Source organism: Arachis hypogaea, chromosome 13 (genome assembly GCF_003086295.3).
Source record: "Arachis hypogaea cultivar Tifrunner chromosome 13, arahy.Tifrunner.gnm2.J5K5, whole genome shotgun sequence".
NCBI lineage: Eukaryota > Viridiplantae > Streptophyta > Magnoliopsida > Fabales > Fabaceae > Arachis > Arachis hypogaea.
This window is the reverse complement of record NC_092048.1, coordinates 110,821,541-110,848,116: the sequence shown is the minus strand read 5'-3', so window position 1 is coordinate 110,848,116 and position 26,576 is coordinate 110,821,541. Positions and strand designations below refer to the sequence as shown.

Here is a 26,576-nt window from a genome sequence, read left to right as displayed (position 1 = left end):
GGTTGGGAAGCTCTCACCAACCCCATCCAACAAGTCAGAATCTTAATGATTCAAGAGTTCTATGCTAATGCATGGATCACTAAGAACCATAATCAAAGTATGAACCCAAACCCAAAGAATTGGCTCATAATGGTTTGAGGGAAATACTTAGATTTCAGTCCAGAAATCATGAGGTTGGCATTCAACTTGCCAATGATGCAAGGAGATCCTCATCCTTTCACTAGAAGGGTCAACTTTGATCAAAGATTGGACCAAGTCCTCACAGACATTTGTGTGGAAGGAGCACAATGGAAGAGAGACTCAAAAGGCAAGCCAGTTCAATTGAGAAGGCCTGACCTCAAACCCGTGGCTAGAGGATGGTTGGAGTTCATCCAACGCTCTATCATTCCTACTAGCAACCGGTCCGAAGTAACTGTGGATCGGGCTATCATGATCCATAGTATCATGATTGGAGAAGAAGTGGAAGTTCATGAGATCATACCTCTAGAACTATACAAGGTGGCTGACAAGCCCTCCACTTTGGCAAGGTTAGCCTTTCCTCATCTCATCTGTCAGCTATGTAATTCCACCGAAATTGTCATAAAGGAAGACATCCTCATTGAAGAGGACAAGCCCATCATTAAAAAGAGGATGGAGCAAACAAGAGAGCCCGCTCATGGACCTCAACAAGAGCATGAGGAAATTCCTCGTCAAGAAATCCCTGAGATGCCTCAAGGGATACACTTTCCTCAACAAAGGCAAGGAAGAGATATTGAGGAGCTCAAGCACTCCATAGGATCTTCAAGAGGAAGAACTAGCCGCCGTCACTAAGGTGGACCCGTTCTTTAATTTTCTTGTTCTTATTTTTCTATTTTTCGTTTCTATGCTTTATGTTTTGTCTATGTTTGTGTCTTTATTACATGATCATTAGTGTCTAGTGTCTATGTCTTAAAGCTATGAATGATTCCATGAATCGCTCACCTTTCTTAAATGAAAAAAATGCTTTTATTTGCAAAAGAACAAAAAGTATATGAATTTCGAATTTTATCTTGAAATTAGTTTAATTATTTTGATACGGTGGCAATACTTTCTATTTTTTGAATGTATGCATAAACAGTGCATGTTTGAAGTTGGAATTAAGAAAAGTTGGCTCTTGAAAGAATAATGAAAAAAGATACATGTTATCGGTAATCTGAAAAATCATAAAATTGATTCTTGAAGCAAGAAAAAGCTGTGAAAAATAAAAGCTTGCGAAAAAAAAAGAAGAAAGAAAAAGAAAAAGCAAGCAGAAAAAGCCAATAGCTCTTTAAACCAAAAGGCAAGAGCAAAAAGCCAATAACCCTTTAAACTAAAAGGCATGGGTAAAATGGATCCAAGGCTTTGAGTATCAATGGATAGGAGAGCCCAAAGAAATAAAATCCTGGCCTAAGCGGCTAAATCAAGCTGTCCCTAACCATGTGCTTGTGTCATGAAGGTCCAAGTGAAAAGCTTGGGACTGAGTGGTAAAAGTCGTGATCCAAAGCAAAAGAGTGTGCTTAAGAACTCTGGGCACCTCTAACTGAAGACTCTAGCAAAGCTGAGTCACAATCTGAAAAGGTTCACCCAGTTATGTGTCTGTGGCATTTATGTATCCGGTGGTAATACTGGAAAACAAAATGCTAAGGGTCATGGCCAAGACTCATAAAGTAGCTGTGTTCAAGAATCAAAAAGAACTTACCTAGGAAAATCAATAACATTATCTGTATTTTTGAGTTCCTAAAGAGGCCAACAATTCTGAATTCCAATGGATAGAGAGATGCCAAAACTATTCAGAGGCAAAAAGCTACTAGTCCCGCTCATCTAATTAAAACTAATCTTCATTGATATTTTTGAAATTTATTGTATTTTCTCTTCTTTTTATCTTATTTTGTTTTTGGTTGCTTGGGGACAAGCAACAATTTAAGTTTGGTGTTGTGATGAGTGGATAATTTATACGCTTTTTTGGCATTATTTTTAGGTAGTTTTTAGTATGTTTTAATTACTTTTTATTATATTTTTATTAGTTTTTATGCAAAAATTAAATTTCTGGACTTTACTATGAGTTTGTGTGTTTTTCTGTAATTTCAGGTATTTTCTGCCTGAAATTGAGGGACCTGAGCAAAAAACTGATTCAGAGGCTGATAAAGGACTGCAGATGCTGCTGGATTCTGACCTCCCTGCACTCAAATGCATTTTTCTGGAGCTACAGAAGTCCAACTAGTGCTTTCTTAATTGGTCTGGAAAGCTAACATCTTGGGCTTTCCAAAAATGTATAATAGTTCATACTTTGCCCGAAATTTGATGGCCCAAACTGGCGTTCAACGCCAACCAAAGACCATTTTTTGGCGTAAAACGCCGGAACTGGCACCAGAACTGGAGTTAAACGCCCAAACTGGCATCCAAGCTGGCGTTTAACTCTAGAAAAGGCCTATGCACGTGTAAATCTCAATGCTCAGCCCAAGCACACACCAAGTGGGCCTTGGAAGTGGATTTCTGCACTATCTGCACTTAGTTACTTATTTTCTGTAATCTTTAGTAACTAGTTTAGTATAAATAGCACTTTTTACTATTGTATTCATATCATCTTATGCCATTTTTCACATTTGGAGGCTGACCACACGGCCATGCCAATACATTTTTCTCTTATGTATTTTCTACGGTGGAGTTTCTACACCTCATAGATTAAGGTGCGGAGCTCTGCTGTTCTTCATGAATTAATGAAAGTGCTATTGTTTCTCTTTCAATTTACACATGTCTCTTCTCCAAGATATACTCTCATTCTTAATTCAGTAAAGTCAGAATAAAGGGGTGACCCGTGACAATCACCCACTATCTTCATTACTCGCTTAGCCAAGATCCGCGTTCTATATGTCTCTCTCTATTCGTCAGCGTCGTCGGCGTTGTCTGGTCGTCGGAAGCAGGGTTGAAGATTCTGTCGTCGTCGTTGTCGAGCTCTCTCTTCTCCTTGCCGTCGCTGTCAAGCTCTCTTTTCTCCTCCATCGAGTTCTCTCTTCTCCTTGGCGTCGCCGTCGAGTTCTCTCTTCCCCTTGCCTTCGCCGTCGAGCTCGCTCTTTGTCACTGTCAAGCTTGCATTCTGTCTCTCTGTCCCTTCCTCTGATCAATATTAAATACTACTTCGTGAATTTGATTTTGTTTGTTTTGTACTGTTGATATGTTGTTAATAATATTGATTGAGTTACTGGGTTAGTTCACTAATTCTAAGTTTCTGAGATTTTGTTAATATTTTATTATTCTAAGTTACTGAGATTTCGTTAATTTCTGATTATTTTGAGTTGCTATATTCTGCCATAACAATATTGTTCCTAGTTTTCTGATCTGTCTCTTTGACCCTTCCTCTAGTAAGCATTAAGCATGCTTCTTGAATTTGTTTTTGACTTTATGCTTATTTTGTACTATTAATTTGTTGATAATAATAATAATACTGATTGAGTTGTTGGGTTAGGTTAATAATTCTGAATTACTGAAATTTTGTTAATTTCTAATTATTCTTGATTTGTTATATTCTGTCATAAACTCATAATAATATTGTTGCTGATTTTTTTATTTTTTTATTTTGTGTTAATTTTAATGATGTCCAACAATCTCAAATGGATTCTATGCTTTTATATACTAATGTTGGTTTATTATACACTGATAATACCAATGCTTTCATATCTTAATAGTTAATAGTTAACAGTGAATGAAATAACAAAATTTGTTTCGTTCAAATTCAATAAAGTTAGTTATAGTTATTATGTGAAATTATAAAATTTTAAATTTTATGGGATTAAAAATTATTAAATTTATATATTTAAAATTATATATAAAATTTTTAATAATTTTATTTAATATTTAATTAAACCGGTTGAATTTCGGTTAAACTTTGGTCAGACTATTGAACCAGTTGTCTTACCAGTTTATTGACCGGTCCGGTTCTCATAATCTTGTGAAAAACATATTTTTTTAAAAAAAAAAGATCTTTTAAAAAATAATGTAAATTGTAGCTTCTCAAAAAAGATTTTTTTTTAAAATCTTTTTTAGTGCTTTTACTTTTACTATTAGAAATTTGCTACACACACTAAAAGATAAAAAAGATCTTTTTTCATTGAAAAAAGTTCTTTTTTTTATCGATTTAATAGCACCCAAACAAGCACCTCATCCGCCTTTGCCACCAACCCTGTCAATCCCGAGGACAACATCGATTTGAAGGAGCAAGTACAAAATCTCACCCAGAACTTTCACCAATAAACTCAAAAGTTGTAGCAATATAAGGAGAGGTATAACGAGATCCTCACACGCGTGTCAGACACAAATGCCTTCAGATTGGAGCTTAGGCAGAAGCTAAAGCGAATTCAACGGATGTAACAACAGATGATAGTGTACCACGAGCATATGTGCGTTGGTGGCGTTGACACTGTTGGAGGGGCACCGACATCACCTCTTAGATCGCCACCTCAACAGGATCAAGGGGATGACGACGACGACTATTAGGATTCGTAGTAATTAAGGTTTTGTTCTTTTCTATTTGATTGTATCTTATTTATTGACTTTTTATTCTCTGCGTACACTTGATTTTTAATAAAATTCTTATTTATTGTCCATTATTTAGAATTTGACTACTAATTGTGCTAAAAAAATAAAAAATTGAATTTACTGTCGAATTTACCAGTAAATTTTTCCGATGATAAGTCTGCACAAAACAATATAGTATGACACCATGATTACCCGATAGTCGAATAGTTTTTAGTCAAAGAATTCGCTGCAGTATTCGATGGTAATTAGTTACCAGCAAATTATATTTGTTATTTTGCCAGTATATTTGACAGTAATCAACATTTTTTTTTAGTATTAATATAGACTAAATTTAGTTTTTTTATTAAAAAATAAAAAAATACTTTAAATTTTTATTTATTATTTATGAGACAAAAACTGATGTAAAATTATTTTTTTATGACAGATAAATTAAATAAAAATTAAAAGAGTTTCTTGCTGAAAATAATCTTAATCTGTTCCTCTTATTTGAGACGTCACTATCTCATTATTTATCATGTTTTTGCGAACTTAGATTTAGTCCAGAACAATATGAGAATAAAAAAGTCACGTTAATTTCCTGAACTGAATTAGGGTCGAACCGTCGAACTAATAGTTTGTTAAGCTTGCTATCCTTTTACAGATCTCATATAGTGATCAAATATTTGATGAATGATGATACATTTTGTTATCTCTTTCGGCTGTTAGCTTTTATTTTAGTCTCTTCTTTTTCATGGTTTTCTATATAATATAATATAATATAATATAATTATTATTCGCAATTTCGCAATGATACATGTTATTCTTTTGACGCAAAGCAAAGAAGAAAATGGAGAAGTAGTAGAAATGGTATGAAGAAACAGGAGAATTTGTTATGTTTTGGTTATTAGTAGGAACTTAGAATCCGCAGTCCCACCCCATATTAAATTATTAATTGCTACTGCTAAAAGATGGAAGGACATAAGATCATCTCCAGTAGGGAACTCATCCCAGTTCCTGTTTATGGCCCACCTGTCATAAAAAGTAACTCCACATCAGCTTTTGCGTCCTAAACAGTAAATAGGAACTCATAACATCTCTCTTCTCCATTAGGAGGAACTAACTTTAGTCCCTATTGTGGTCCCACCTAATTAATTAATTAATTAAAATACTTGAAATTAATGTAATTAATTTTTTTAATAATATAATTTAAATATTTAAATTTAAAAATAATTCACTATTAAAAGATATTAATATTAAATAAATTTATACATAACAACAATACACAATATATAATTCGGGATTACACAAATTTGTAAAATTACTTAATACAAAAAAAACATAATTAAATTCTACAGTTGACGACAAGCATTGTGAAATTGCCATATGTGTTCAATCAAGTCCTCTTTCAATTGTCTATGCTGCTGCCTATTTCGAAGTTGGGCATTTCTTTGGAGAAATTGATGGTATGGTGCAAAATCTTCTTCTCCCAGCTGAGGTTGTGATAATCCATTTTCAACATCATCATACTCTAAGCCTTGAGCAAAATTTCCTGCATAAGTGTCTCTTTCATCCTCAACAATCATATTATGCAATATAATACAAGCTCTCATTATGTTGGCAAGCTTCTTCTTTTCCCAAAAACGAGCTGGACCACGTATAATTGCAAAGTGTGCTTGCAACACTCCGAATGCTCGTTCCACATCTTTTCTTTGCCCTTCTTGGTATTGTGCAAATAACTTGCGTTTCTCCCCTTGTGGCTTTGAGATTGATTTGACAAATGTGGCCCATTCAGGATAAATACCATCTGCTAAGTAGTATCCCATTGTATAATTATTACCATTAATAGTATAATTTACCTCCGGAGCACGATCATTTAGAATGTCATCAAATACTGGAGAACGATCTAACACGTTGATATCGTTGTTTGAACCAGAAACTCCAAAGAACGCATGCCATATCCAAAGGTCTGAAGATGCTACAACCTCAAGTACAATGGTTGCAACCCCACGATAACCACTCATGTACATACCTTTCCACGCCTTTGGACAATTTTTCCATTGCCAATGCATGCAGTCAATACTACCCAACATGCCAGGGAAGCCACGACCCTCCGCCATTTGTAGCAGGCGGTGTACGTCATTTGGATTGGGTTTTCGCAAGTATTCATCCTGGAACACAGAAATGACATCTTCAACAAATTTTTCCAAGCATTCAATTGTAGTGCTCTCGCCTATGCACACATAATCATCAACAGCATCAGCTGCTACGCCGTATGCTAACATCCGTATCGCAGCGGTACATTTCTGAAGTGGCGACAAGCCTCTTCTTCCAGTTGCATCAACCCTCTGGTGGAAATACGGATAGACGTTTGAGAGAGCGTCTACTATCCGAAGAAACACATCTCTTCTCATTCGAAATCTCCGTCGAAAAATGTCAGCATTATACACCGGTTCATCTGCAAAGTAATCTTGAAAAAGGCGATCATGTCCTGCTTCTCGATCTCTGTTGATCCATCTACGAGTAATTGGGATAGGGCTTCTATCGATATCTTCTTCTTCTGAATCTTCGAGTAAATACTCATCGATCCAATTATCTATCAGTGTGTTATCTTGCCGTCTTCTTTTGCCATACAAAGCCTCATTAAACATATCATCAAAATTTTTAGCCATATGGAGAAATGTAATTTTTAGTTCTCTGTCGAGGTGAGAAAGAAGAGTTGAAGTGGAGTTGTGGAGTCATTGATAGTTGATATTTATAAGTGGAGAAACTAGTTTTGTAACGGCTAGTTTTGCAACGGCTAGTTTTGCAACGGCTAGTTTTTCTTAACGGCTACTTTTGCAACGGCTACTTAACGGCTAGTTTTGCAACGGTCACTTTCATGAACAATAACGGCACAATAATATTGACTAATTTAAAAACTTACATCAGAAGTAAATAAAACAAACTACATCACATAGCAGTAATACGCAATAAATAAATAAGAACATACTACATAACACTACGAATACAAGGAACCATTAAGTAAACCACTTGGCCATTATTTTCTCACATGAAATCTCATGAAGAGCTCGTCGTTTCTCACTCATTGTAGACGTGTCAGCATTAAGTATTTGCATATCCATTTCCCTTTCTTTTGCTTTTATCTCCATTTCTTTAATATACCTCTGAGTTTGTAATTCTTGTTCTTTCATTGCCGCTTGAATTTGTATCTCCTTCTCTTTGATTGCCATCATCTTTGCTCTATGTTCCTTCTCCTCTTCTCTTTCTTTTTCCCTTTCCATTAGTTCCTTTTCTCTAACATTCTTAATATCTTCCATGAGAGATAATTTTTTGACAACCGATGATTTTCTTTCGCTAAAATCTTCAGACATCTGTGCTTTTCCCTTACCTCTTCGCTTGCTCTTCTTTGATCCTTGTGGGCGAACGGGAGAGTCCACACCGGGTTCGTCAGCCAACGGTGTTTCTGGGTTTGATGAGGATGAGTATGCTCCAGTTGCACTAACCTTGGTTCTCTTTGAGCCGCCACTCTGTGTAGGTAGTTGGCTTCTCCATTTTTGCTCCAACCGAAGCATGTTCCAATGCCTCTCAAAAGTGAACTTTTGACCATAATTTGTGGAATAAAGTTTATAAGCCAACTCCTTTATATCATCAGCGTTCGAACCACTCCTTATGTTTCGACTAGCTTGATCGTAGCAACCAGCAAATTGTGCAACAGCCTTGTTGATCTTATACCATCGTTTCTTACATGCAACTACCCCCCTTGTCATGTCGGTGCAAAATTCTACACAGTAGCTATGAATTCGACTCCAAAATGTTTCTCCCTTTTGATCGGTACCAACTATAGGGTCAGTTGAAACATTTAACCACGCACTGATCAACATCTCATCCTCTTCCCAATGCCAGTGTTGAATACTATCTTGCCTCCGATCTTCAATATCATCATCATTGAGGTCGATAGCATCTAATCCACGAGGGTTGGCAAAATCGGAATATTGCGAATTTGGACTAGATTGTATAGGAGTCTGAGAAGATGGGTTAGAAGAGCCACCAACACCAGATGAGTTATGTCTTGATGCACTGAATTGAGTTGGAAACGGCAAAGAAGTTGGAGTAACATTTCCGATAGAAGGGTTAAATATGGATGAAAATGGAAAATGAGGTGTTTGTAAATTTTGATTTTGCGGTTGGAATATAGGAAACTGATTATTATATGGAGCTTGAAAATTGAAATTAGAAAGATTTTGTGGATTTGGATTTTGAAATGTATTTGGTAGTGTGATGTTTTGATTTGGAACTTGAGTGTTTGAGGTTTGAGATTGTTGGGTATTTGGAATTTGAGGAAAGTTTTGTAAGTAATTGAAGAAAGAGTTGAGTTGGTTTGGATCCATTTTTTCGAAAAAAAATAATTGTAGTAGAACTTTGATTTTGTAAACTTGGAAGAAGATGAGGAAGAGTAGTAGAGAGTGTGAGAATAGAAGTGTATCTAAGTGGTATATATAGAGTAACAAAATATTAATTTATTAATAATAACAGTAACATAGTAACGGCTAGTTTCCAACAGCTAATTTTACAACAGCTAATTTAATGTAATAATATAAATTATTAATTAAATAAAAATTTAATCATTTAATTAATTAATTATTATAATTATTAATAAATTAAATATGATTTAATTATTTAATATAATAATTAAATCATATTTAATTTATTAATAATTATAATAATTAATTAATATAACGTTAAAATGTATGATATATATGAAATATACTATATGTAACGGTTCAATATATATATATATATATATATATATATATATATATATATATAAAGTTTTAAACTTTTAATTTTATTAATAAAATATCATTTTTTTTGGAGAGAGACCGAGTCCCTCTAAGCAGGGCTTCACCTGCTTTGAAATTTGTGAAGGTCCTCATTTGATATTTGCTCCAACGGTAAAGCCTCTCTTTTTACTGACACACAGTAAATGGGGTTCATAATTTTTGAACCGTTGGAGTTGCTCTAATAAATTGAGAGTAGTAGAGTTTCTTAGACTGTGTTTGGTTGATATGTTCAAATAATAAAGATATAGATATAAATACATAAAAATATATAAACACAAGAAAATATTTAATTTTTCATTTTATTTGATAATTTAAATACAATAGAATATATAACTTAAAATTTTATCGGAATATCAATTTTATCCTAATTATTCTCCTATCATCATTATTTTTGTCCTTTTTCTTTTGAAAAGTTATCATCACTCATTAATGATCTCACCATTTTCAACCAAACACAAAAATAGCAGTATTCTAATTTAAGTTAAATTTAATACGTATAAAATTAACAAAAATAAATTCTATTTGATGCATCCCAAACAAAATAAGATACATAGATTTAATTTTTTTAATAAAAAACAATTCAATGAAAGGAGGGTGAATAAATTGGAGGAGACGTTCTCTTTGCAAAAGATGAACAGTGTTGCCAAAAAGAGAATGGAGAGAGACGCCATCAAAACCTGAGCCCTTCGAGAGAGAAGAAGAATGAACAGATGCGAATGAGCAGTGGCGATCGATGGAGAAAAAGATAAATCCAGATCTAACTATTTAAGGAAGAGGGTGAAACAGAGAGAGAAGACATAGTGCAAGAAGAGAAAAAGTGGGAGATAGGCAGTAGTGGGCACCACGAAGAGGAAGAAGGAGAGGCGGTGGGAGCTGTGAAAGGAAGACGGAGAGTGACGACAATAGGTGGTGGAGAGTGAGAAGAGAAGATGGAGGAGGAAGGATGAAGGATGGTGAACTACTGTAAGGTATTACAGAAAATAAGGTGGAAGATACATGAGAGAGGAACATGAGGAAGATAGGTTTGAGAGGGTGAATTAGGAATTTTAAAAATTAATTAAGGGTAAAAGTATAAAAAATCAGTGTCTCACAAATTATGTCTCAGTGTCTCAACTATTTGGAGGGACACAGATTTAGTATCTCCATAACTATCTATATTCTCCCGTATCCATCAAAAAATTGTGTTTCACTAAACCAAACGAGAGACATGTGTCGTCGCGTCCATGTCTTAGAGAGACATGGACAGCAACCAAACACTGCCTTAAATCTAAGCTGCAATAGTTATCTAGTTACCTTAATTTTAGGGATAAGTACTATTTTGATCTTTCAGATTTGATATTAAAATCAAAATCGTCCATAACTTTTTTTTTAATTCAAAATAATCATCAACATTATATTTAGTATTAAAATCACCCTTATGACAAATTTACCCTTTCCAAAATTTGATAATTAAAAAAACTCGTATTTCATATGCTTTCTCACCTCCTTCATTCTCCATTATCTTCCTTCATCTTCCTCTTTCTCCATGACCTCCTTCATATTCTCCATCATCTTCTTTCATCTTCATTTTCCTCCATTACCTCCTTTCCATTTTCTTTCCCATTTTCATCCCTTCTAAGTCACCATGCTTCCCCTAAAACTACCCAATTGTGTCACCAATGCAAACCCTCCTTCCAAGTCACCATTTTCGATGAGACCGAGGCGTGAGAGTAAAGCCTTAAGGGAAGGATTACGGTTGATGAACGAGGTCACGTAATTACTAGAGTTGGAATCTTAGATGATGACTTTTTTGTGATTGTTTTAGAGTGAAACTCGAGACTCTCTGATTTTCTCCTTACGCGATGAGTTGTGAGAGATGCATTGACTTAACTTAGGGGTTTGTAGTATTTTGAAAAAATTGGGGATCAATACTCACTCCTTAAACTGTTTATTAGATTGAAATTGATGCCAATTTCAATTATGTCGTCGTGGGTTAGAGGCTTTGAGAAGGAGATTTTTGGGTTCTTGTTCACTTGATTTTTGATTAATACCTTTGTAGCTTTTATAGTCTCTGTTAATGCATAGATTGTCATAGTGGATATTAGGAGAAATAGAAGAAGATTGTCAGGAATGAATGTTATTTGATAACTACAATGTTAAATCATGTTATCCAGATTAACTACTTAAAAATTATACTTTGTGAGTCGTTGATAAAGGTGGAAAGGAGCCAAGGAGGTGATGGAGAGAGATAAAGATGAAGGAAGAAGATGGAGGAGGAAGAAGGTGACGGGACATAAAGAATAGGATTTTTTTTAAATTATCAAATTTTATAAAAGATAAATTTATCAAAAAAAAGATGATTTTAATATTAAATATAATGTTAGGGACCATTTTGAATTAAAAAAAATTAAGAACGATGTCGATTTTGACCCAAAATTTTAGAAACCAAAATAGCATTTATCACTTCATTTTAAGATGATACAGTGATGGTGGAAACTCATTTGCAATCGACTTCACATAAAATTTTTCTGGATGGTTGACACGTGTTACCATTTGGTTTGAAAAAAATCAATTTATTTTATACAAATAGTTTTTTTAAAAAAATCGGTTTGGATAGGTTAAATAACCACCTTAAACAAAAAATTTCAATTCTTTCTGTGTGTTATCCCTAAATCCTAAATGATCAATTTGGTACGTTCTTCTTCTTCATTCTTCTTGACTAATCTTTTTTTTAATTTATCTTTTACTTTTATTTATTTAATTTTCGTCAAACACATGTATACAAATTGTTTAAAAAAGTAAAGTTTGGTATTCTGAAAAAAATTCATGTTTTTTTGTCTGTATAGAAATGACGAAAAAGGATAAATTAGAAATCGAAAAGGAAAGAAGAAAAATTAGAATTCACATGGAAGGAAGAAACCGAGTTTGCGATACGAATAAAAAGTTAAAAATGGTATTATTTGTGTCTGTTTTTTCTGTTACTGTTTCTATATTTTTTAGGAACTTTGTTTTGTTTTCAATGACTCAAATTTTCGCTAAATTCCTTCTCTAACTCAAATTTTAAATTAAACTGTAAAAATATGTTCAATTACAAATTTATAGTTAAATTAAATTTTATAGTAATCAACCAATTAGATTTCATATTAGTTATAAAAAATTAGAAGAGATCAAATTTCAATAGCCTAACGAAGAAAAAGAAAATAAAAATAATTGTTTGATCTCATTTAAATTGATTTTTTTAATTAAACTATTTGTATAAATAAACTGATTTTTTTCAAACTAAATCATATCTCCGCAAATGAGTTTCTGCCTACAGTGATAGCCATCAACAACAAGCTTTTTTTTTGTCGCGATCAACAACTACTTAAAATACTAATCCATAAAAGTGATTGAGTCGGTGGATGGGCCTTACTTGGAAGAAAAAAGAAAACTAAGGCCCACAACCCAAACAAAAATGCAAAATCTTAAAGAAACTAAAATAGTAGAATTTACAGCTGAGGCTTTAGCTCAGTGCTCCATGATCATGCCTCTTAAAATGCTGTATCGTGGTTCAAATCTCACTAAAGACCGGAGATGAACCATTAATAGAATGTGTGTAAGTATATGACAAAAGAAAAAAAATAGTAGAATTAAATTTTTTAACATGTAAGCCCCTAAGATTCTTTTTCAAAAGTTAATTCTTTTTCATAGCTACCATTTTTAAATGTAATTTGTGGTAAATGAAATAGCTCCGATGCATGTTTTATCGTGTATCTGCTAGTATTTTTCATTATTGTGGCATGATATTTATTTAATTTAGTTTCATTTATACTTTTTGGTGATTGTCAACAGGCAAGAAAAGGGGTAAATTAAAATTCTAATTCATGAAAAATACAATCGCAAAATACGGCTCATCCTTAAACGTTCCTTGCTAAGTATGGAGTGCTGCACACCTTGTGAATTCGTAAATCTGAACTCTTTATTTATTATATTTTATTTGAATGGTCTGGATTTAAAAAGGTAACCTGTTAATCAGGTTAATCATTTTTTTGATAAATTTTAGATTTTTTTTGTAAATCTCAGGTATTGGGCTGAAGTTCAAAATAAAAAAATAGTATATAAATATTAAAAACAACATGTCTGTACAAAAAATTATTGGACTTTATAATTAAAATAAATAATATATAAAAAATAAGTTGAAAATTCATATACTAAATCTAGAAAAAAAGATATATTAGAATCTTAAAAAAAATAATATTAAATATATATTATGTATATAATATTAAATAAAATTATAATATTAAATATAAACACAATGCTAAAAAATTTTGTGTTATATATATATATATATATATATATATATATATATATATATATATATAATATTAAAATTCAAATAAATTTTGTTTTATGTGAAATAAAATTATAATATTAAATATAAACATGATGATAAAAATTTTTGTTATATATATATAATTTTATTTTGTGAGAAACAAAATTAAAACATTAAATATGAACAGAATGATAAAAGATTTTGTATTATACTAATTTAATTAAAAAAACATATATACAACGTAAAAAGCAAACAAACATATAATAATTTTATTTTGTGCGAAACAAAAATTCATATAAGTTTTTATTAACAATTTTTTTATTGAAATATGTCATTTTACTATATTTATAATATATTATTTAGGATAATTATATTATTTTAGTTAATATATATTATTTAAAAAATATTTAAAATTTATTATTTTGTATTAAGAATACTATTAAAAATATATTATTAGTTTTTTTTTAAATAATACTTTTTTTTCTTTGGTTCAAATACTATGACAATAAATTTTTTTTTACGTAATTGCGTCTACTCAATAAATATTATATTCATTTATTTCTATATTGTATGTAAAATAAATAATTAATGTTTAAAAAAGTTAATAAAAAAAAGTATTTTTTTTTTTACCAACTCTTTGGTGAATATAGAGACTATGTCATTTGAACTATAACTCGTTGGCAAAGAAAGAAATACTCTTAATTATATATTAAATAAAATAATTATTTATTAGGCTTATTCTTATACAAATAAAAATTTTTCTTAGTTTTATATATGTAATATTTTATACCAATTAGCTTCAAAATTTAATTATTTTTGAATAAATTAATAAAAATAATACAAATAATTGTTTAAATATAATTGTATTTTAATTTTTCATTCTATTACGTACACGTTGAGGATAATTTGAAATAAAAAATAATGGACTTGTTGTAACTGTCATGTATTTTGTGCTTTGATTGCGTTGTCATCTCAGAATCATGGCGCCTTCATGGAGACGGGTTCTTCTACAGAATCAGTTTTACGTTTGGAGTTAGCCAACTAGCAGCGGTGACAGACAGCATCTTCCTTTTCTATGGTAACAATTTTTCGGGTTTTGAAGGTCCATTTATGGTAGATGTTGAATGGGGTGGGTTCAAGAACGTCAAAATCTGTGGCTAGACAGAATAATAGTGGAAGCACCTGCTAGCAAACAAAACAGTGAAAATGCTTGAAGACATCACATCAACAATAACAGAATAACGGAGGAAGTCGATCAAATTTTTCTGAGTACTTTTCTGGTGTAAAGATAGTTCTGTATTAAACGAGCGAATTAGTTTTTTTTGTTAGTGCCGGTTTGTTTGTTCAGCCCATGACAAAAAAAAATAACAATAATAAATAAATTTAATTTACCTAATTACTTTTGATAGCAGGTTAACTTTTAAAGAGTGCTGCACTCCCTACTTTGCCTAGAGTGCACTAGCTTTTGCCTCGCAGTACGTATATTTTTATCAAATAAAAAAATATAAAAGAACAAAAGCATGGATATTTTTAGCTCAGTTTTTCTTTTCCACTCAGATTATACCGCGCTTTGTTTCTGGTCTGCCCATATGTAAAAATGCGGACAAAAAATACAATTATTGGGCTGATGTGATTACCATTGTGGGTAAGGGCCCATTTTTTATTATTGTGACGAGATTTTTTAAAATGGAGATGAAAGAGTAGCTGTCTTATGTATGTGTTCTGTGCTTAGGGACCCACACCCACATATGCTGTGGTCCATAGAAGAAGAAAGCCTTCTTCTAGTAAAGTTGGATTTTGAATTTGTTACTTGTTAGTTTGCTTCCCCAATGAGATAAAGAATAGGACATTCTCACACATGGATGGCATCATGCATGGACACACACATCATAAGCAAAGCAAAGCATTTTTGCCCTAAAGAGATGGTAAATAAAGCAAGAGTGGGATAGTGACATTTCAAGCCGTGATATCATTAATTATTCATACATAAATGGTCATGGTGTTTGTTACATCTCCAATTTGGATAGACACCATTGACAGCAAGATTAAAGTGGTAAGCAGTACCAATCAATATTCATGACATTATACATATATTCCCATTTTTGCGGTGCATCACACAAATCCAATCTCAATCATAATATTGGACATCTCGGATTAATTATTTCGTGAGTTGTTATTATGTGAAGGAAGGACCATAACAGGTATGTTGAAGGTGGCTTGAAAAGAAGAGAAATTATATGCGGAATTAGAATGATGGTTATGTGATGATGAAAGACAAAGCTTTTTTAACTTGCTGTATTTTCTTTTACGGGAAGAAAAGCTGACCGCAGGAATAATAAAAAATTATTAGGTGTTATTACTTATTAAACACTGGACATCACATCATGATTACTAATACTCACGTTTACTTAGTACAGTCCATCGAGTAAAGGTGCTAATAATCATGTAGTATAAGCATTGGGATCTATCTACTAGTTACTTTGCTGTAATTTGTAAAGGCAGCATCCGAAGATTAATTAATGAGAGACTTTATTGAATACATATGGTTGTTACTTGTTAGTTGGGCATGTGAGTTTACATATAGCAAGGGCAAAGGCATAAGCCTAATCCAATCCATTCATCCTCCAGCCCCAAAATCAATCGGATTGCATTTCATGTATAGTATTCTAGAGAGTGTACTCTACGGTCATCAACCATATAAAATATAAAAGGAATACCGTTAATTGTTTGTTGTAGGTAATTTTAGAATTGATTTATCTGAGTCATACGAGACACTCCTCGTGTCCACCGCCATTTATGAGTCTCATTCTCTCACTCTTGTGTGGTGTGTCTGAGCAGCTCTGATGCCAATGCCCTAAGCAAAAGGACAAGATCCTCCTCAAAGGCATTAGATGGCAGCGACAACAACAACAACAACAAGTGCAGCAGCAACAACATCTCTCCTCAAATTACAAAACCAACCCATCAAACCCAAACGTCGCAAGTGCCGAGAAACCACCATCTCCACCTCTGCCCAGGCCCAGGCCCAGGCCCAGGACACTCCCTCTCCCAGTCCATCCTCGGACTACAGGATTCGGTTCTCGCCGGGGCGGTGCTCCCCAATCATGGACTTCATCCAGGCATCCCCAACGGGCAGCAACGGGCACTCGGACCCCTTCCCTTCCAGCTTCACGAAATTCAACTCCGCACTGACGGCGGGCCTCCTGAACCCAATGTCCCCTCCGCCCGACAAGACCCGATCCAGCCCCACACTCTTCGAGATGATGGCCAGCGAGCCCGACACTGCGAGCCACCACAGGCCTCACTCTCAGTCTCAGATCCAACCCCCTAAATCCCATGTTCCCGTTCTCGACAGGCAAACCCTAATGATGCAGCGGATTTCGGAGCTTTTGGGGTCTCGCAGCCCCGGCAACCAGTTCAACGACGCCGTTTCCAGTGACATTAAGCTCACTCTCACCTCCAAGGATGGCTTTAGTGTATCCATGAACGTTCATCGCCAAATTCTTGTTGCCCACAGCAGGTTCTTCGCCGTCAAGCTCTCTGACAGGTGGACCAAGCAGAACCCTAGGCCAACTACGCCCTACTTGGTCGAGATCGCTGACTGCGACGACGTTGAGGTTTACATTGAGACCTTGAGCCTTATGTACTGCAATGATATCAGGAAGAGGCTCATGAAGGAGGATGTCTCCAAGGTTTTGGGTATCTTGAAGGTACTGCCTTTCTCAAAATGGGATTTCTTCTTTTATGCTTTGTTTTTTTCTTGTGTATAACATCAACTGTAGGATTAGGTAGAATATGAAATTGAATTTGATGACGTGATGTGAACTTGTTTGTTGGGAAGTGCAACTTTTAGGTTAAGCACTTAAAACCATTTCATTTTCTTCTTTGCTGCTTTGTATTTTTCAATGAGTTGCTTGCTATTGTGGTATCTTAGGTTTCGGCTGCAATTGGATTTGATGCTGGGGTTTTGTCTTCTTTGGAGTATTTGGAAGCGGCACCATGGGCAGAGGATGAAGAGGAGAAGGTTGCCTCCCTCTTGTCTGAGCTTCGTCTTGAATCTGTTGGAGCCGGGGATGTTTTGAAGAGGGTTTCGACTGAAGTGGCAAATGGCAACGAAGAGGGGGGTGATAACGAGGAAGTTCTTCTGAAGCTTATTCGTGTGGTTCTTGAAGGCAAAGATGAGAAGGCCAGGCGTGAGATGAAAGGCCTGGTGTCAAAGATGCTTCGTGAGAATTCGTCCCAGAATGACCTACGGAAAGAGTCATTGTACTTGGCATGTGATGATTGTATGCAATTACTTCATCACCACTTTTTGAAGGCTGCAGCTTCAGACCTGAAGGATGTGGGTCAAATCGCAAGACAGGCTGATAATTTGCATTGGCTTTTGGATATTTTAATTGATAGACAGATTGCTGAGGATTTCCTGAAGACATGGGCTTCTCAGTCAGAATTATCTGAAGCACATTCTAAAGTTCCATCAGTTCACAGGTTTGAGGTTAGCAGAGTCACCGCTAGGTTGTTTGTTGGGATCGGGAAGGGGCAATTATTGGCTTCTAAAGATGTCAGGTGTTTACTTCTGAAAACATGGCTGGTGCCCTTTTATGACGACTTTGGTTGGATGAGGAGGGCATCCAAAGGCCTTGACAGGAACCTAATCGAGGATGGTCTTAGTAACACAATTCTCACTCTGCCACTGTCCTGGCAGCAGGATATTTTGCTTGCTTGGTTTGACCGCTTCTTGAATTCTGGAGAAGATTGCCCAAATATTCAAAGAGGATTTGAAGTTTGGTGGAGAAGAGCTTTCTGGAAGCGGAATGGAGAGCAAGAACAGACAAGACAATTACGAATTACAGCTACAACAGTTGATAATCCTTGAAGACAGACAGTCCCAGCACGGTGGAATTGACAGCATTTTACTGGGTGTGTCTCCTTTTAACCTTCTCTTGATCATTTCAATTTCTATTTAATTCCTCTGTGTTGACCAGCATTTCAACCTTGGTAGCTTACCTGTAAAGCTGCTTGTTTGAAATGTGATAGACTCTGTCTTCATCCATGATTGATTTACCTTGAACAAGTTAGCACCATCGTAATTTTTTTTTTCCTTTTTTCTTTTGGCACTTTTTGTTGTTTGTTGTGCACATAATCTAATCATTTCAATAGAAACAACCTGAGAGTATAGAATTTATAGTTCATGTGGGTACTTGGAAACATTCTTCTTTTATCAGTGTGCATATAGTCATCGATTTACACTTAGGCTGGTCATAATTTGGCTCTATCTTGAGTTGACGAGACTACACTCTTGAAGAATGTTATTTTTTTTATTATGAGACTGTTCCATCTTCATTATGTATTTAGGGGCAACACAACCTGAGCTTCAGTTGCGATTTGTTTAGTTCTAAACCTTTTCCATTCATATTTAGTCTTGTTTAATCATCTCTTTGCAGTTACATGGAAGAAATAAGAGTTCATGTGCTATCAATTTAATTTAGTGGACGAGATTTCATGTTTAACTGGCTACCGCAAGGTGGGGCTGGTCGTCTAAAGTTTCTACTTTGTGCGAGAGACTATACTAAGCAAAGCAGCTGCTGATGTTGACAAAGGGGTCCATGATGAGACTGGTTTCTTTCAGGGTGGAGCATCGAATAGCTTTGGAAGCCATGCAGATGATCATGAATAATATACTTACAAATTTAAATGTCTTCCCATGCGAATTAATTTTTGTTGGCTATCGAGTGAGAATGAGTATAGAGTGTTGTATAGGAATAACTTGGATGGTGGTTTAGCTGCGAGAGCGTAACTTGTTTCTTTATTGCGGATGATGGATGCTTTCTTTTCCCCCCTTATTTCTTGCTTTCAACACAAGTATGAGAGATCCGAGAACTCCACCATTTGGTTCATTTATGGGATTTTGTATATTGTTTAAGCAAGTAACAGGACTGTGGGGCATTTCGTTTGGGCGTGGATTTTAACTGATGTTTCTGTTAAAAAGTGGCTATAAACAAGAAATGGGAGAGGAGACATTAATTGTTCTCAGCATAAAAAAGAAGAAACACCAATTCCAATCAATTCTTTTCAGCATAAGAGAAAATAGGTTTGGCATTGTAGTTTGCATCAGTAGTAGTAATCAAACGATAAACATGCACATGGATGATGGCATGATGCATATGTACTCGATAGAGACACAGGGCTGGTAGGCCCATCCCATCGTCATATGTTCAACTCCTGTTCGTCCTTTATTTACGGGGTAGAAATGTACATTGTCAGTATTGTAAGCCTAAGGACTAAGGTGGTTTAACAGTGTGGTCTATAGTCTGTCAATACATACAGCCAGCCTTGAGGGACCCTAATTTATTTGTATCCTTAATATCATCTATAAATATAATTAATTAATTATTATTATAATCAATGTTTAATTGGTCCAAAGACGAATTCATTCAATAAAATTGCCGACAGGACCAGCAGTTAAATTCTATTGTTATGGCTGGAGAAATTAAAGGGCAAAGTTGGACTACTATTTCTCTTCTCTTTCTCTTTTGATGTTTTGCTTTTTCTTTTTTTCTTTTTGTTAAGATGGGTTGGACATCCTCTAACTCTAGATATTATAACTTCATAAACTAATGCACACTACACACACACGCAATACTTTAAGGAATCTTATCCACTAACTACTTGGTCTAAGCTAATTTCGAACCTAGATGTAGTTACTCACAAGTCGGGGTGGCAAAGCGGGTCGTTCCGCCTCAACCTGCCCTGCCCCGCCTAGGCTGATACAATAAATGGGGTGGACCAACTCACTCCGCGAACTAAAGTGGGTTCAAAATATTAGCCTCTCCTGTTTCATGGCAGATTGGCGGGCCGGCGAGCTAGCCCACCTAACTCTTTTTTTTTTTTTTTTTTGAAAAATAAAATTTATTAAAATTAATCAGCGGGTTGGCCCGACGGATTCGACTCGTTTTGCCACCCCTACTCACAAGCAGTGACGAATCTAGAAAATTTTATCAACGAGGGAAAATCATACATAATAAGACAATAATTTTTAGGGTAAAGTGTATTTTTTGTTCTTAATATTTGCAATTTTTTTTAAAAATACACCTAACGTTTAGTTACATTCAATTTTGTCCCTAACGTTTTCTATTTGTGTCAAAATTATCCCTAGACGTCAACTTATATAAATGTTAGGAATAAATTGAAAATTTTTAGGGATAGTTTTGACACAAATCGAAAACAGTAAGGATAAAATTGAATGAATAAAAACGTTAGGAAGAAAATTGAATGAAATTAATCGTTAGAAAAATTTTTGAAAAAAATCGCAAGCATTAGGATAAAAAATATACTTTACCCTAATTTTTATAATTATATTTTATTATAAAACATCATTTGAAATTTTTTGTTATTGTCCAAGATCTGCTATAAGACTTTTTACTTTGAATTTTAAAAACGTATTTTTCTGGAAGAGGTTGATAAATTGTTTTGAGATCCAAACTCTAATTGTAAAACTCGAAAAATTAGTAAATAATTAGCAAATAAATTAATTATTTTTTAGCAAATTAGAAAATAGAATTTTATAGTTTAAAGAGATAGAAAAATTAAAATAAGAATTTTGACACTAATTTTAAAAAATTTGGCCAAAAATTAGACCAAACAGACCGAACCGAATCCAAATGGGCCCAAGCCCACACACCCAACTCCTATATAAAGGCAAGCTTCAGCTTTTCTTCTTCCTTCCCATTGAATTCACGTAGCAGGGAAGTAGAAGGAAACCAAAACACATGAAACCTATTCCACTTTAAACTTTAATTCTCCGTAACTTTCAATCCGAAGTTCTAATCGTTACACCATTCGCGACCATGTGATCCCAGCGTCAAGTTCTACAAAGCCCAATACTTAATTAAGTAAGGAAGTCACTTTTCAGTTTCAATTTTCTCTTTCCCCAATTTCAAAAATCCTATGATTTGGAGTGTTGAGATTTTGTTGATTTTGATGATTAAGATCAAGTTAACTTAGTGTATGTGTTAGATTTTGGCTCAATTTTTCTGTTGGCAAGGTGATAAATGTTTAATCCTTGTCAAGTTATCTAATTATTGAACTATATGGTGATTTTAGTGTTATTTTGTGAAATTAGTTTGGATTGTATATTTTAGAAACAAATTGACGGTGTTGAAGACTTGGTATTGGACTCTAGGGAGGCGGAGACCCGTTTGATGAGACTTTGAAAATTTGGGTGTCGTGGAACGGTGACAAATTGTGACGTTTCGGGTTTTACAGAAAATTGGTCAAGGTATGGTTTTGGTTTCTCGTATATAACATGTACGGTATCGTGAAAATTTTGGCTAGATGACTATAGGATAAGTTGAATTGTGTTTGGAATATGTTTAATAATTTTAGTTGTCAATATATGTTAAAATGATGAGGTATGGTTAGATTGATGATTCATTGATGTAAACGTGGTTGGTGTTGGTAAAATAAATTGATGATGATGTATGGTTAAGGATAGAGTTCAAAAAGATAAGATTTGATTTATGATGTGATTTTATTGAGAGATAAATGTTGATAGTTGCAATGACCAGGTATGGCCGGAATGGACGAGATGGCAGGGTCTGGGTGTGATCCTGCCTGCGAGTTAACTGAAAACTTTATCGAGTGGCAAGTTGAGGAGGGAGGATTCCCTCTCTTGTCGTGATATGGATGTGGAGAAGGTGGAAAGGCACCCTCCTTCGTATTGTTTTTCCCACATTCTTTTCTGGTTACAAGGTGGAAAGGCACACTCCTTCTATGTGAAAAGGCACTCTCCTTCGTATATCCTCCAGGAGAAGGTGGAAAGGCATGTTCCTTCAATGTGGAAAGGTACTCTCCTTCGTTTATGATCCTCCTAAAGATGTGCAACCTAGAGACAAATGTCTGGGTTAGCTACCAGATGTGTCGGGTTCTGGCAATTTAACCGACACGTGAGCTCACGGCCAGTAGGACAGGCATGCATCATGTTGTATTTTTTGCTTTGTTTGGGTGTGCATAATTGTTTTGGTTTGCCTATCTGATAAATTCTGTTTAACTGATAACTGTGATACTTGCTGTAACTGTTCTTTAAATGTGTTTGCCCTATATTTACTTGTGTTTGTGATTGTCTTTCTGTTTTGAGTACCTTGGTGGTGGACAAGTGATAATGTTGATTTGATTTAAAATGAGTCAGATGTCGAGTTGAGTTTATTTGGGCCAGAGGCCGAACTGGTTTGATTTGGGTCATAGGCCGTTACTGGTTGGGTCAGTGGTAAGGGTTAGAGTTAAATGAGACAGGAAGTAAACTGCAAGGTTAGAGATATATCGTTATTTGGGTACCTTAGAGAGTTTTAGCAAATTTATGGTTCAGTTTATTCCTTTAGGTTTTATAATCTGAGTGTCGGCGTTCTAGGATTGCCTCTGGCTTTTTCAGGACTTTATTTATTATATATGTAGGTACCTTAACCATACTGAGAGAAGCACCACTCTGTATTCTGAAGACTTTGATGAAGCGAAGAACTCTTGGGACTCAGGGTTGTATTTTTTTACTTATATTTATATATGTATTTAGATTCTCCACCTTGTATTTTATGTTTGTCCCTCTTAGAGGTTGGCTTGGAAACAAGTTGTCAGTTTTCTGTTTTGTCTTAACTTTTAGGTTTATTTGTAAATAAATATATATATATATATATATATATATATATATATATATATATATATATATATATATATATATATTATGTTCTAGTCGGTTTAAACTTCGCGAGCCGAGTCAAGAGCTTTGCTATCTGTATCCTTGAAAATCTTCTAGTATGTATATATATCTTTGCCGTTTTACTCTTACCCTATCCGATTTATGTTTATCGTCTACGGGAGCGTTACGACTTTTGTTTTAAACTTTCCTTCAAAGGCTCCTTGATATAAAATTCCTTTTAATTATTATTATGTATATATTTTATTTTTAGAGGTCGTAATACCTCGCCACCTCTACTTTACGACTCGAGCGTAAGGTTCTGTGTGGTAGGGTGTTACACTAATGATAATGGTTTTATTTTAAAATATTGCTCCGTTACTAAAAAAATTACATTTATAAAATTAAATTAATTTATTAATAAATATAAAATATTATAGAAATACAATTTATAATTTCACAAAAAAAAATTAAAAGTATAATATGAGTATAAAATACTCAGCAAACCAATCATAAAAAAAATACTAATAAAATTTTATTCTACAATAACCATGATCTAAAAAATAAAAATATTAGACAATAGTATAATTACAAAACAAATGCAGTATAATTTAATAAAATAAACTTTTAATTAAATAAAAAAATTAAAAAATAAAATAGAAAAAAATAAAAAAATAGAAAACTGAAAAAAATAAAAAAAGATAATAGCAAGAAAGTTGGTTTTGGGAATAATTAGGCTTAGGGTTACTTATTTTGATTTTTTATTTTTTTATTATTTATTTAATTACTTTTTTATTAAATAGTTAAAATCAAAATTTATGTATTTATAAAATCAAATTTAATTAAATATCTTTCAATAATATTATAATCGTAAAAAGTAGAGTCAAAATTATTTATATAGTAAGAGCAACTAAAATTTAATATTATATACTACTTGAGAATGTTATAAAATTCAATAGAAACATTTGCCCCCATATGTTACCAAGTAGATCCGTCCTTACTCACAAGACAAATGAATTGTTATTGTGCCAAGGCTACTACCATGTGTTTTGCTTTTCCATCAACCCCTTCTCACACTTTTGGATTGTGGTAGAAAATTTTAAGTGTTTGGAGAACAAGACAATATTTTTATTTTGAACTATTAATTATTTTTCATGTAAGTATTATAAGTTTATTATATTTTAATATAAATCTTAAAAACTAATAAAATAAAAACTAACATCAAACTGATTCAGAGATGAACAGAGCAAGAATATTTACTTTGCAAACAAGAAATTCTCCCTTTGTAGATCAGTTATACGATTTTTCTTCTTACTTTCAGCCACACAAAAAAAATACGAAAACGAAAGATCAGTTATAGAAGGAATCTAATTCGTATTGACGTTTCTTTTGGGCTCTGTTGACTTGGAAAGCGTGCTATTTGTTTATTGGGTCCAAAGCTCTCAATATCGGCTTGCCCACGCATTATGGTCTTCTTGACCTACACATGTTGACCTGACCCAACCCAAACCCCTACCCAAAAACATAAGGAAAAAAACAGGAAAAAAGGTTTAATTAGTATGCATATTTTTTTTATCCAAAAAAATCTATATTATGGAAAAAAACTTATATGCATACTTTTGTAAGGAAAAATATTTTGTCATTAAATTATTTACTACTGTTTGTAACAAAAAAAAAAAAGATATATTTTCTTCACTAATAATACACAAATTTAAATTGACAAAAAAAAAAACTCCTACTACCGTTAGAGAAAAATTAGTAGAATAAAACGGATCTATAGTGAAGATCGATGTTGAGTGAAGAGTGAAGATTGTATTTTTTTTTATGATAAAAAATAAAAATATAATATATAATGTAAACTTTTTTAGAAAAATTAACTACAATCTTTATGCTTCATCGAATTTTGATTCCTCACAAAAAAAAAAAAAATTCCAAATAAAAGAATTATGGTCTTACTTTAAAAGTTGAAATGAGTTCACTAATGAAATAGTTTTCAGGAATGATAATTTGTTTTTCTTTGATTGTTGTTTTGTAAAAAAGTCTTGCTTCTTTTGATTAATAAATAAGAAAGAGTGGATAAAAGAAATAATTTAATTGTGATAGAGTATGGTTGGAAGGAAAGCAAGGGTCAAAGTTGGAATGGAGAATGATAGGTAATGAATGGAGTGGACTCCCCACATATTAGGAGTTGTTGCCTAATACCCTCGGCAACAGGGCACACTTTCAATTTTCATGATTGACCAGTAATAACTGTCACTAATTCCCTAACAAGAACCTAAAGTTTTTTTGCTGAAAATTCGCGTGGATATTTCATGAAAAGGATGTATCGGTTAAACCTATTTCATTCTATATCTGAATAAACATATAGTAATATCATTTATCATGTTTTATTTAATTCCAGCACCAGTACTATTTATTATACCATACAAAGCCACAGCAGGGATGAATTATTCGAAACGCTAATGTCCATTAATGGCCTGAAATTAAAGATGTATGAGGTAGCTGTAAAAAGGTTCAAGAAACTAGTTAGAAATTATAGAGGAAGGTGACGAACAAAGAAATTAATTAGAAATTGGAAGGCCTTATACAATCTAATAAAACCTCAACGAACAAATAAAAAAAAGACTAAACCACCAAAAATAACCATAAAAGATTGATTCGTTGACAAAAGTAATTATGGAAAATCATAACTCATGTCTATAATTGATTAGCTCCATTTGTCAAAAATAGCCAAGTCTAATGTAGCCTTGACAGAGTAGCATACGTGGACTGTTTTCTTCGTTCTTTTTAGTTGGAATCCAATTTTTGCGGTGTAAAATCATATCCGAGCACAATCATCCATTGTTCCGAGCACAATCATCCATCATTCCAAATTTAAAGGTGCTGAAACGGCGTCGTATTCTACCCCTTCTTCGTTGAAGTGAAACCCTAATCAGCCTAATGGCTAATCCCCCCTTCCCCCCATTGCCCCTAATGGCTAATGGCATCTGAGATGAGAGTCTAAGTTCCGAACTTCTAATGTGACCGCCGAAACCCCCCAGCCAACCTCGTCTCTCCGTTGGCTTTCCGTCGTTCGAGCTCAACAATCGGCAGCTCCTCATGGCCTCACCCTCACCCTCACGGCCTCACCTCGTCACTCCATTATCTCTCCCCTCACGTCGTCACTCAGTCTCGGCTTCACCTCTTCGTCACTCTCAGTCTCGGCCTCACCTCGTCAGCAGCAGCTCGCGTTCATCAAGAAGCATCTCTG

The 26,576-nt window shown here is 33.9% G+C and overlaps 3 protein-coding genes and 1 long non-coding RNA gene across 4 annotated transcripts; 2 read left to right on the top strand and 2 right to left on the bottom strand.

The window, feature by feature from the left end:
• Positions 1-4,659: 4,659 nt before the first annotated feature.
• On the bottom strand, positions 4,660-7,199 carry LOC140177671 (uncharacterized). The gene is made up of 2 exons (XM_072210820.1): positions 6,037-7,199; positions 4,660-4,687 (listed from the first exon to the last, which is right to left on the bottom strand). Exons 1-2 carry the CDS (start codon positions 7,176-7,178, stop codon positions 4,660-4,662), a joined length of 1,170 nt encoding a protein of 389 aa, XP_072066921.1. The 5' UTR covers positions 7,179-7,199.
• Positions 7,200-7,433: 234 nt separating this feature from the next.
• LOC140177670 (glutathione S-transferase T3-like) lies at positions 7,434-8,276 on the bottom strand. Its single transcript, XM_072210819.1, has 2 exons — positions 7,898-8,276; positions 7,434-7,453 (listed from the first exon to the last, which is right to left on the bottom strand). Exons 1-2 carry the CDS (start codon positions 8,274-8,276, stop codon positions 7,434-7,436), a joined length of 399 nt encoding a protein of 132 aa, XP_072066920.1.
• A 7,343-nt stretch (positions 8,277-15,619) lies between these two features.
• Positions 15,620-19,538, top strand: LOC112732665 (BTB/POZ domain-containing protein At1g63850). The gene is made up of 3 exons (XM_025781413.3): positions 15,620-17,351; positions 17,576-18,561; positions 19,086-19,538. The coding sequence occupies exons 1-2, from the start codon at positions 16,533-16,535 to the stop codon at positions 18,515-18,517; spliced, it is 1,761 nt and encodes a 586-aa protein (XP_025637198.1). The 5' UTR covers positions 15,620-16,532; the 3' UTR covers positions 18,518-18,561; positions 19,086-19,538.
• A 1,823-nt stretch (positions 19,539-21,361) lies between these two features.
• Positions 21,362-23,341, top strand: LOC112732664 (uncharacterized). The gene is made up of 4 exons (XR_003168070.3): positions 21,362-21,533; positions 21,783-21,919; positions 22,209-22,485; positions 23,092-23,341. It is a non-coding gene; the product is annotated as an uncharacterized lncRNA (long non-coding RNA).
• The last annotated feature ends 3,235 nt before the right edge of the window (positions 23,342-26,576 follow it).

Bases quoted from the DNA above. Each gene is read 5' to 3' on its own strand.
- LOC112732665 (XM_025781413.3), top strand. From the start codon at position 16,533: ATGGCAGCGACAACAACAACAACAACAAGTGCAGCAGCAACAACATCT. The intron at 17,352-17,575 runs GTACTGCCTTTC...GTGGTATCTTAG, and splicing joins AGGTTTTGGGTATCTTGAAG to GTTTCGGCTGCAATTGGATT.
- LOC140177671 (XM_072210820.1), bottom strand. From the start codon at position 7,178: ATGGCTAAAAATTTTGATGATATGTTTAATGAGGCTTTGTATGGCAAA. The intron at 4,688-6,036 runs GTATGATGATGT...TGTTTTGTGCAG, and splicing joins AATTTTGCTCAAGGCTTAGA to ACTTATCATCGGAAAAATTT.
- LOC140177670 (XM_072210819.1), bottom strand. From the start codon at position 8,276: ATGACAAGGGGGGTAGTTGCATGTAAGAAACGATGGTATAAGATCAAC. The intron at 7,454-7,897 runs GTAAGGGAAAAG...TATGTGATGTAG, and splicing joins AAAGAAGAGCAAGCGAAGAG to TTTGTTTTATTTACTTCTGA.